This window comes from Schistosoma haematobium, chromosome 3 (assembly GCF_000699445.3).
Source record: "Schistosoma haematobium chromosome 3, whole genome shotgun sequence".
In the NCBI taxonomy this organism is placed as follows: Eukaryota; Metazoa; Platyhelminthes; class Trematoda; order Strigeidida; family Schistosomatidae; genus Schistosoma; species Schistosoma haematobium.
This window is the reverse complement of record NC_067198.1, coordinates 25,104,857-25,117,630: the sequence shown is the minus strand read 5'-3', so window position 1 is coordinate 25,117,630 and position 12,774 is coordinate 25,104,857. Positions and strand designations below refer to the sequence as shown.

Here is a 12,774-nt window from a genome sequence, read left to right as displayed (position 1 = left end):
CAATAACTTGACAATACCGAAACTAGAAACTGTGAGATACATCAGATAAAATAAGTGAATTCAATATTTAGCCATCAGTATTATTGACACTGTGACATATGTACTACTTTCTATCATAAAGCCAAAGCTGTGAAGTTGATGAAGATAACACATATAGCGTTGATTCTGATAAGACTTACTAAACATAATTTATTAATGAATCAGAAAAAGAATTAATAAAAATGTTTGTTTAAAACATTAGCCAAGATTAGAGTTAACAATCTCACTACATTAACTGCATATTTTCATGGTCACTTTTCATGAACACGAAAAATAATCAGATAATAATGTTAAGCTTTGTTTGGTCTAACTAGTTCAGTGTTTGCGTAGTACAACTATGATTAACTGGGACAATTAGGCGGTAATTAAAAATCAGATATGTAGATTAATCAGGCCTTTATTCAAATATCTTTTATATGACTATATAAACATTCTTTTCAACAACAAGAATTACTTCCGTTATATTGTAGTTGTTTTAACGGGTAGGATAAACCCGAATCAAAATAGATCTGCCTTTCTGAATTTCTTCTGCTAAAAGGATTAATGGTACTAAAATTTCATTATCTAAATAGAAATCATATCGATACAGCTAAACATAATTACTTAAAACGAATGATATATATTTTGTAGCTATGGAATGTGTTTAATAATAAACAGCTGACAGTCATCTACTTTTGGAGATTCAAACGATTTGCTAAATGGGGGATTGAAAAACCCAAAACTTATAGCGTAAAGTATTTCCTAAAACAGGGGATTTATCCGAAAAAGTATGAAAATCACATTCAGCACATAAAATGTATTGCTCGTCAAAGAATTATATCTACAGTGTGTATCGTGGTTAACAAAAACGTACATCTTTATTTTGCACTAGGATTCGATTACATCCTTTGATATCGGGGTCAACTTCAGTCGAATCCCATTGGTTATTTGCGTTTTCGTTTAGCTTACCGTTTCCTTCAGTTTTGCCACCAGATTGTAGTTGCTTTGTCCTGAAATAGTTTAAAGGTTGGTCTTTATTCATGGACTTATTCTTCAAGTCTGTAGGATGTCTTGTCTCCTCACCGTCGTCACTGAAATCCATGAAATCACTATCTTCACTTTCATAAACACCGTGTTTGTTTATCGCAGAACCCTAAATGAAACAAGAGGCAATTTAATGAACAATCCCAGTTATGCTCAGAAATATGTGTAAACACTGAACAACATATCGAGGAAAAAAACATAGTTGAAGTTAGTTTATATGGAGAAATGACGATTAAAACCAGATAGCGTTGGAATTGTGACAAGGACTTAATGTGGGAATTCGCAGTAAGAAATACTTAAGATTCGATAAGGAATCAAAATGAAGAACACCGAACAGTCAGTCATCAACAACGTAGAACGTGGGGCACGTGTGAATTTGTTTAATTTACCACACCACACCAGCACAGCGAGACAGCAGAGCAGAAACAGTACTGGTGGTAGCAAGAAAGATTAGGTGTAGACAATATGATTCGAGACGAAAACATGAATTTGTGGACCAAGTTACGAGATGACTATGCTTGTAAGAATCCAACGATCTACATTTCCAACTTTGATCAATTTTTGGTGCACTACAACTCAGTGGTCTAAAGTTAATTTGGTTACTCTGATAGCTGGAATCCATACACGGTTTCTATTATTACTCCATATGATGTCATCACGTGGTGAAAATCGACTTCAAACTCAATATCTTAGCAAATTGCTCACTCTAAGGAATGTTTTTAGTTGAAAATTCATCCCTAGTACTTTTAACTGATTGCAAGTAATATAGTTTAATCAGTATATAATATTAACATTCCTGTTCTTTCTTGAGATATTATTGTAACAATTAAACGCAACTATTTCTTTAAAAGTAACAACATAGAATTTCCCGAGAAAACAGTCGTATAGTTAAGTAACTTAGTATATTCGCCCAATGGTTTTCAAGTTCGTTTTTTTTATTGATGAATGTTGTAAAAATAAAGCTGAATAAATCCTCTATTGTATGCCATATCATTATAAATGATTTCAAAAGAGAATGGTGATAAAACCTAGATCATAGACATATTACTGTTGCACTTAACATAGGGATAGATATTCATTCAACAAACTGAGATCTTATCATTCACTCAAATTATCAGTGAAATCAAATGCCATCAGTAATATTGCAATAACAATGCTAACAATCTGAAATGTTATGGGTATTTTGATCATAATCTTTTCAAATTGATCAGTCTTATACTTTACCTTTCACGGAGTAGAAATCTAGTGATTTTAAAAGAAGTCTGTAATTATACAATCCAACTATTGAATAGCTTTCAAGTCATGACGGAAGTTTATTAATTGGATTTTGAAATGCATTGTATCTAGTACTGAATGATTATAGCAAATCCGCAATATGAAGTTGTAAAACCAGTAAACACCAACTAGAAACAATTGTAAATTCATGGAAAATTATCCTGTTTCATTGATTCAATAAGGTGTTTATCTGCGCCACAATGATGGATGTTGCTAAGAGACTAAGATGAATTGATTGAGTACATAAACTACTGGTTAAAAGGTAAACAAATATAATGAAGATGAATCTTGAGATGGTGGAGATTTGTAGCTCAGGTGGAGTTTTGTTCTTTGAGCTTAAAGACGAATCTTACCTGATTGTTCTATATTATTGAAAATGTAAAATGCATATCAAAATATTTAAAATCTAAGGTGCGATTATTTGACAGACAGTTGACTCTAGAAGCTTATTAGAATTTTATTGTATCTGTAGAATACTTAGTAACCGACTTAGTACTTGCTACTAAAAATCGTGAACCACATGACGAAAGTAAGAACATGAAGACAGTAGATGAGGATTTATTTGACGGGGCGAACATTGGGAATGTTGTAAATTTCTGGACTATTATTGTTTATATTTTAATTGTAAAGTTGTTGTATAATTGGATTATTGCATTTATATGCTCTCTGTATTGTGAGCTTCGGTTGAACTTATTAACTGTCGATATACAATGTATTATTTCTTAACTACCTATGAGTTAACTATTTGCCTTTGCCCAGTTCTCTGCACTTATGGTATGATTGTGTGTAAAGTATTATTTCATAGCTGGGGTGCATAGTGCCCTGATAAATCATGTATATACACTAATGACTGTTTGAGATGAATATGTAGGGTGCTGGAAATATGGTAGTAGACAAATGTTTGATGCGTTTGCTTATTGGACTTATGACTGGAGATATAAATAGGGCATACATATCGGTGGACCAGTAGGAGTTAACATTACCTCGGTCTCAACTCAGGATCAATCTTACCAGTCTAAGTGCACAATTAATCAAAACTTAAGACGTTAGAAGATATATGGAAATAGAAAACGAATTATAGAGAAATGTTACGTGATTCTTATTGGTAAATCTATCCTGCGTGTCAGTTACCTGTTGTTCATATTACATTTGGTATCTTTTTGCTAAAGACAAGAAATGAAGTATTGCTATTTCAGTATTTTTTTGAAAAAAACACATTCTCATATGTTTTGAAAATACGGTAATAATAACAAAAATAATGGTGTTGAGAAATTCACCGATGAATAAACATAAATTGAACAATCTAAAGTAAAATTGTGATCGATAAACTTTTGAAAAAGAAACTGAATGTTGTAGAATATGTAAACTATAGGAAAATTGTAAACTAGAAGAAACTTGATTGTTTTTTTTCTTATTTCATTAAAATTCATGAAGAAATGACAAATAGATCAATTAGATAGACTTTAAATACACGTTAAACATATAAATACACATCATAAAACTAAAACAAAATATCACTATGTAAAAGACAACAAAACGTACCGACTTTTTTATTGGTGAAATCGTTTCACTTTTACATTGCGATTTAAAATTTGCGAATTCAGACTCCAATTTCAATTTTTTACCAACAGCAGGTGTTGAATATTGAACATTGGACTTATTTGTTTCGGGTGAACATGATCGTTTTATTTTGTGATGAAAGTGTTTTGATGAGATAATACCCTTTTCTGCTAGTGCTGATTTTCTATTGTCGTTCTCGATAGAATTGTCCTTTATGGTTTACAACACATAGTAATGCAAACAAAACACACATAAGCAATAGCGAATTACACCATGATATTCAATACACTTATTTGATATAACATATAGTTGTTTAGAAATACTACATTATCGGTTAATCTGAAGAACAATTTAAAGTAGTTATGGCTGTTATAGCATCACTAATTGGAAGCTCGAAATGACAAAAACATGAGTAAAAGCTGATAATGTATTGCACTAAATGACTAGTTGATTAGAAGTTTGAAGGTCGAACTACTACACACTCTATATCCTAAGAAATGAAAGTTTAATCTTTTCTTCAAATGAGTCAATAGCGTGTACCGTTAAAGCATAGAGAGATGAAACAAAATTTTCCACTTCATTGACAACTTCATACGACCAAAAAGTTGATATGTATAATTTAATGACGATATAATCCAGAAACAATATATACATTGAAGGACTTACTGTCTAGCCATTTTAATAATAGACGAATTCTAAATTAAAACTTGTGCAACAACCCGATTTCACATTAGTTGTATTTATTCTCTTAAAAACCAATCAGATAGTTAAACTATAATAGTTGGTTATTGGACATGCACAAACATACATTTCAATTATTTCAACAAATAATGATTAATCATGCTATAAGCAGTTTAATGTTATTACTATTGCGATATTAGAATTTGTAAATTCGGAATTTATTTGAAATTTAAGCATATTACACAGTCATACATACTTTTTAAACTTTGTAAAGAGATTCTAAGCACTCCTCTCCTATTTTGAGGAATAATTTACATGTTTACAATATCAGTGTGATTTCGCAGTCATAATAGAAACTTTGTAATCGACCTTTCTATACGATGATGGGATAAGCAATATGGTTTAAGTCTTACCAGAAAATCGTCATTTCTGTTATTAATATACACTAAGTTCACTATCCTAGTTCTGATCCCACTATAGTTTCGAACAGGTTCTTTCATCAAAGGGAAGTAATGTAAAAAAAAACAAATTCGACGTCACAAATAGGCTAACGCTAATAACCATTTAACTACTTGATAATCTAAACTGAAAGTTTTGAGGAAAATGATCATTATTCTGTACGAAAAAAACTAAATTGCCTGCATTGGTCTGTCACAATAAATCGGTTGAGTTTTACTGATTTAAACGTTTGAATATTAATGCGTCTCTACAGTCATAAACGTTGGTTGAAGAATGTTTATTAAATCAAAGCGATATTGCTGAGTGAATAGGGATGAAACGGAAGCAGAGTTTTGCACAAGCATTAAGTGAACCCAGATATATAACTTTACCATTCTGAAAGGAAGAGAATTGTCACTACTGTGTAAGTTTGTGTTAACCATCATTGATGAAGTATGTTCCAGGTCCTGGGAATATGACAGGAATCTAAGAACAGAAGATAAGAACTATCCTATCTATAATTCCTGATTTCCATTAGAATATATATAGTGTTTGATTAAGTGAGAGACTTCAGATTGTATAAACTTTACAAAAACTAGAAACGCTGACTAAAACAGTCATAGCTTATAGGCTGACTGAGTGAAATGCTACAGTCGCTATATATTGAAATGTCATCTTGAAGCCCTTTAGATAACGCAATCGATTATTACCCAGTTCTACCTGTATTTCAACATTTTAAAATTCTTTCAGCAGGAATATTTGGTACTGCGCCAGTAGTTAACATTACAACAGTTCATACGATATCTTACCGGATGAATCAAGAAATGACCAAATGAAATATAGTAAGATTATAGCGTTAAACTGTGATTTGATTTAATATAAAATACATAGAAACAATCAAGAGAGTCTTGTTGTATGTTTAGAAAGTGTCTAATATTCAATAAAACTTGTTCACTCAACTTAATATCCAGGTTTCACATAGCAACTAACTAATGAACAATCAATTAGGAATTTAAACTAGACTTTCGCACTTGTCAGCACTTATCATCAACAAGATAAAAACGTGTTCACTTTCAGTTATTTGAATCACGTTAGCAATAAACAATTGAAAATTGTCCAACAAACAAAATAAACTTTGATAATTAATTCAGAAATAAACGAAATTACAACCTACAGTAGATTTTATTTTTTCGTTTGTTCTTGTCAAAAGAATATCAGCTTTACTTTTAACAGCATTCCATACAGATTCTTTAGTAACATTTGGTCGACGAACAAATGTGATCAACCTTGCCATACGTGTGCGATACATAGCGGCAACCTGAATCACGTAAAGTTAAGAGTAAGAATGTAACTAAAACATGAAGACTTTTTATGTACACTTAAATGTAAACGAATGCAGTAATGGTTACCACAAACAAGAATATAAATAGACTAACCTGTTATTCCCTTAAATCATAAGGATAAAGAAATATTCATTTGTTAAATAGACTGAATATAACTTTGCAACAGAAAGTAAGTGACAGTAACATGTATTTGACTGTCATTGTTTTAGCAACAAGGTTGATTAAAGATAGTGATTTCGTAGGAAGCATAAAAAGGGAAATATTATCTTTCCAATTTAATATTCTTCTTCATATGGTTTGTTCGTTTGTGCGAAAAACAACTTAATCAACGAAGAACAGTAAGGTGTTTCCTGTGGATAATCTATATCTTCAGAGATGCTTCCTTTCCACAACACAAATGAGTTCTATAAGATTAACTCTAAAATGATCCTTTTTGTATTGTTTGCCTAAATTTCCACTGTCTGTAACTCGGATGCAGTGAGGGATAATTCTTAATGTAACCCATTAAATATAGAACCGTGTACTCTGCTTCAAAGTATATTTTATGTGCGGGGGGCTAGTGATACTACTCGACTACCTAGACTGAAGTAGGTGAAGGTGGAATCAAACCTGCGAATAAAGGGTTGAAAATCGAACGTCTTAACCACTAAGCAACCACACCACAAGATATGCTTCACAAAAAGCTTTCTATCCTCCTTCAAAAAGCTAGAAACTAAGGTATGGCAGTCGTAACGACTACTCTTCAATTGCCCACTATTTGCAAATAGTCTGAATCGGGAGTCGATGTAACCCCAGAAACTCTGAGAAAACTCTAAAGGGCTATAACAAACCTAGAGCAAAAGACCCTAACGAGATGACATTAGGGGCGTGGAATGGTGGTGGTCTGAAACTATAATTTAAATTGACTGGTATATGAAAAAGAATCTGGCAGCCAGAATCAATCCCGTCTCAAACGTCCCAGCCTACATAAAAGACAAAAATCTTTTTGTGATAACCACAGAGCAATCAGTTTGACTAAAATAATGTCGAAAATTTACGACTACATAATCATTCAACACCTAAATATGAACGCGATATTAAAATTATTTTTTTTATTATTATTTCCGACAGCGTTCACTCAATTGTAAATCAAAGACGAAACTAGCTTATATTGACTATCAAGACACTGAGATTGTATAATAATGAAATAATTTAAAATATGTATATTATACTATATACGTTTAATTGATTAGGATTGATAATGATAATAATACTTATTCTTATTATTGACATACTATGAGTAAATGATTATCAAATTAGAAAGAAATTATTACAATTGAATCTGTAAAAAAACATCATCAATTACATAACTTTCATTTAAAAACGCAACAGTTACTCTTTCAGTCTTTCTAATTTGAGTTTGTTAACTATAACACTGAGTGAGATTTACCACAAAATGTAATTCATAGTGTTCACTTCGACTGGTTAAGACAAACTCAATGATAAATAAAACAATTAAAGTCTAATGGTATTTCTAAGTTTCAGAAAAAAACTGTAGGATCATAATGGAAACCTAAAGAATTCCTTATAGTCTAAGATGAACTCGGACACTGAACTCCTTATATTGTTTTTCATCCCTATCACTTCGAATATGACATGAAATCAGTATTACCGTTATTCTTACCATTATTAATGATAATAACAACTAAAATAATAGTATCAATACAGTGTACAATAATTGTAATTAGCGAGTCCGATATTTTTTCTGAGAGCTACACTTATCGTTACTCCATGCATAAATGTTGATTAACTAATTAGTGTGAATAGTACAAGTCCACCCACAAAACCAATAAAGTTTGACTGAACTATTACCGATAGCAACAACAAAATACAAGTAAACAAATGCACGTTGAACAAATAAAAGATATTATTGGTCGACTATGAGATAGGGACTGACTGTCCAAGTGTTGTTAACTAGTTCATTATATTATTATCATCAGTATTATAATAAACAAATAATTGATTGTGTAATTGTGGATAATGCTAGTCGAAAAACATTACTAATGCTTGTTTTTAATAATACAGAAATACGTGACTGTTTACAATTGGGCATAAAAAATGGTCAATCGGAATGTAATAATATCTCTCCTTTATTGATAATTTAATGCATAGAGGAGGGATTTGATTGTGACCAACTTAGTCTCGTGTGCTGTCTGATTAGTGTTGGTCTTAGCGACCTAGGAGCGTGACCTCAGAGCCCAAGGGACAACTGCTTGAGGCCGGTCGCGTACGGCCTTTTTGTGGGAAGTATTTAACGTGTTAGCTCCGTTCTTTAAAAGGCCTTACCGCTGGAGACGGAAATCCGTGGGGTAAGGTAAAGTGTGGCATTTTTGGGTCGACCTTCCTTCCTTGTGATAAGGCAGCATCGCTGTCATGCTGGTTGTCCGAGGGAAACATCTTACTGTTGTCACACCCCTCTACAGACAGTAGTACGACTTTGCCCTCAGACCTTGAGTTGCTGCTTTTAGTCTTACCGTTCTCCAATTGACCTGCCTGGCATGGTAGAACCTACAGGAACATATGTTCCATTCAATATAGCTCAGTTGGGTCATCACGATAAGAAAGCCCAACCACGACGCCGAGGTAGCGGCTACGGTCGGATTATACTGGATTGTACTCTTTGAATAACATCTTCAAACCATAATCTTTCCGATTACTGCTTATACTTTTATTACCTCTACCACTACGGGTTTTGAATTGACAATTGTATCTCTGTGCTAATGTGGTATGCAACTCGAACTGACGTACGTGCGTACAAAGTTCTACGGTGTTGATGACTGACTGACTAATGCATAGAGGATGTACACTTTTAAATAGAAAGCACTTCTCAGAAAAAAGTTCGGCAATAAGTTCGCATTTAGTCAACCTTTTAAAAACTGTATTTGAATCTAATCGCTTATTCGCAAACGACTAGCCTGCTTTTTCGCCTACTATTAAATCTGTTAGTACCACGTTTAAACACGCAGTGTTTATATATATTCGATACACCATTCAGCATAGGTCACATATTTCTCATACTTTCACTGTATAACCAGTGACAATTTACTATTTCGTACGACTGGTAGCTTATTCAATTAGTTTGTAGATGTTAATTAAATTTGATTATTCATATTTATGCATGCAAGAAAAGACAACTTGTTTTTTATCGGTTTCTAATGATTATAAAATAAATTGGTGATTTTTACTTTATTCCTGAATGATTACATACGTTTTGGTGATGCTTTTTTTTACCAACTATAATTAGTTGAAATATTGCATTGAATATTGTTTGAAGCCATCTGTATTGAACCAAAACGTCTACCTGTCATCACTGAGTTGAAACACATTTTTGATTTCAGGATTTAATGAACATAAAATCAAATCTAGGTCGGGAGGACGGAAAGTCAGCAACACAACAACAGGATGAGCTAAGCTATTCCACCGCGCTCAAGCCCTGCTAACTAGAGGGGGTCCGGAAGCACGAACGAATAAGCACACAACTCATGCGTAAATATACGGTACAAAAATGTTCTTAGAAAACGTCACAAAATAGCGTACTAAAAGAGGAAACGAACCAATGACATTTAAGATCCTTCTAGATGGGAAATACAAACTGAAAGTAAAAGCGCATACTTTTGGCGCGAAAATGAGAAATTCAATTTCCATAATCAAATTACAAAAAAGAGACATTTACCAAGTGATTTCTGGGGATCTAGCATCCTCTACAACATGAATCAGTCTAATTGAAATTAAAATGTAACAAAATAATCATATTGTATGGAAGTGGCTGTACAATACTTCTCGATTAATAGGATTCGGGTAAATCCGATTGGCAAAAGCTAACCAGGTTATATGCATAATCAAATCAGAGTATAAACCAACTTGACCGAGATATGTTTATTAATGGCAACAAAGAATACAGGTCTTATATCCGAAGAATTGTCAGTTATTTTGCTAACAATTACAATTAAATATAGGTTGACTGATTCCAGTCAATATCCTAAAACCGTCTGACATCATTTTTTTTCTATTTAATACAGAATGCTTGTAAATTAGGGCAATATCGAGGCATACGCACAGTATGCACATATGCCAATAAGAGACTGATCAATTTCAGTCCTAAAACATCAATGGGAAGATTCAAGTAAAACAATATCAAGAGAATATAATTTAGTTTCAATCTTTCAGATTCGTTAAAATTAAGTCCTCTTGCCACTTTAGTGAAAAGAAAATAGAAAGAAACACTGCATAATACATGGTGAATGACAAGAGTATTATATAGGGGAAAATCATATCAAGGGAATAAAAATCATTTGAATAACCATTTTTTTAATGCATCAAATGAATCGCTACATCATAGGGATTAGAAATTATGAAACGGCTCCTACAAATGTCGTGTACTTAAAACATAACTTTTACTGGTTACGGAAGTTTATAAGTTTATACTCAATAAAATCAGAAACGAAACCAAAAACAAAGTGGACTAGTCATTTTTTCAGGTTGTTAATTTTCGGAAAGGTTAGAGCCTTAACTTTTAACCAATCTAGCAGTGAAATAAATACAACTCAAACAAAATGGCAAAAACGTAATCAATCCAAGGCTATTTGCCTATTAATTAAATAAAACAACTAGAGAAAAGTCTATAGATAAGTTATCGATGCTTTAAAATATTTTAAGTAACAAAAATGGATTTATCAACGTGAATACTTTAGAATACTCATTTGACTGGAAAAAAAATGGTTGAAAATATGTATAAAACGAATTATTCAATTTTAAATTGTCTACAATGTACCACCAATTTAACTCAGGCAGCTGAATAACCCCAAAAAGAGAATCTATTTTTTACGAGGGAGAGTGATAGGATGGACAAAACCAGATATATCATATGTTTGTGCTCGCATACTGTTGGAAGGTCATGTGCTAGGTGAGAGATGATTTGTATTTCTTTATTTAATACACAAATAGTAGCATAACTAGGCTTCAAGATAAAAATGCGTCATACAAATATGAAATGAAGCTATGGAGAGATAGACGAAGGGAACTTAGTATAATTAAAAACAAAGAAGTGAAAAAAGAGTGAACAAGAAGAATACAAAAAGGAAAACAGTCCAGTTAGAAATACAACCAGAGATAATTTCTAAATTAAGTAAGTTTATATCATCATTCAATAAGAAGGTAAAAAAGAACTACAGTACGATCGGCATTGATTTATGCTTTGAGTCATGTCTGATAGCGTCTCAAGCCAATAGGTTGCACCATTTCTCGAATCCCAACCAGAGAGTTATGACAGACCGAAAAATGTCATAAACCAACCACCTCTCCAATTTCTTCCAGCCAGTCTCGGCGACGGTAAATAATACTGAAAATGACACTAATAACACTTGTCCAAGACATCGAAACCAATGTTTTAGGATGAAAATACCAGAAGGGTTATGGATACTTTGACAGAACTCAAACTGGTGAGTCTCGGTAGTACTAATATGGTGACGTCACTGAATGCCAGAAATCCTTTAGAGACGACGATGATCAAACATGGTCACTAGACATCCTCGATTCAGACAGATATAGTTCCACAGGAATACAAAAAAACTGCTCTCAACGGTGCGTTGTAGACCTCACCTTTTACAGACAGAATGACATTATGACGGCGCCAAATATTGCCTATATAGACGTAATCCTCTCTGGCTTTCACTGTACGTAGATCAACCCTACAAATCACAGCACCTCAAACACGACCGCTCAGATACACAAGCTACTAAACTACTTAAGACTCATCACTAAGGGTGGGTGTCGGCATACGGTCCTACCAATCTTGTAAAAGTACTTTGCACTTGGAAGGTGAAAAGTGAAGACAAAGATTAAAAAGTGAAACTTCCATTGCTTGTACATCATCGTACAGTAAGATAATATCATCCACATACTCAAGATCAAATAGTCTTTCTCCAGATAACAGTCACACCAACACTACTCAATCCCACAAGAACTATTTCCGAAATGTCATGGATGGTAAAGGTGAATTACAATGGTAATGAGAAATGACAAACAAGACACGCTGTTGCGTGAAGCTCATGATGCACTTTTTCAAGGTTTTAGCTTATATAACTGAGAGACAGATTATATATAAACGTACGAATTGTGTATACCTTTATTCGGATGCCGGTTACAAATTCCTATTCATGTTTATACTTATCGCTCATATGGTAAGCTAAGCTTGCATATAGGAAGAACGAATGCAGAAATCAACATTTCATGAGCACGTAGGTATCATTATCAAGGTTTGACTTCATAATTTCGAATAAATTGAGCATTGTGTAGATTGTTATAAATAAATTAATATATTTGTAATATCCCAATGAGTAGAAAAATTAAATTTTTTAGCGTTTCGTGACTCAGTGTA

General features: G+C 32.9%; 1 protein-coding gene across 1 annotated transcript in view; it reads right to left on the bottom strand.

Moving 5' to 3' along the window:
* The window catches only part of RECQL5 (ATP-dependent DNA helicase Q5), a 34,551-nt gene that overhangs the window by 6,637 nt on the left and 15,140 nt on the right, over positions 1–12,774 (bottom strand). The window contains exons 9-11 of the mRNA XM_035733064.2: positions 6,191–6,334; positions 3,880–4,107; positions 893–1,171 (exon numbers count right to left, since the gene is read on the bottom strand). Coding sequence (XP_035589598.2) covers positions 893–1,171; positions 3,880–4,107; positions 6,191–6,334 — 651 coding nt within the window. The remainder of the gene's footprint in view (positions 1–892; positions 1,172–3,879; positions 4,108–6,190; positions 6,335–12,774) is intronic.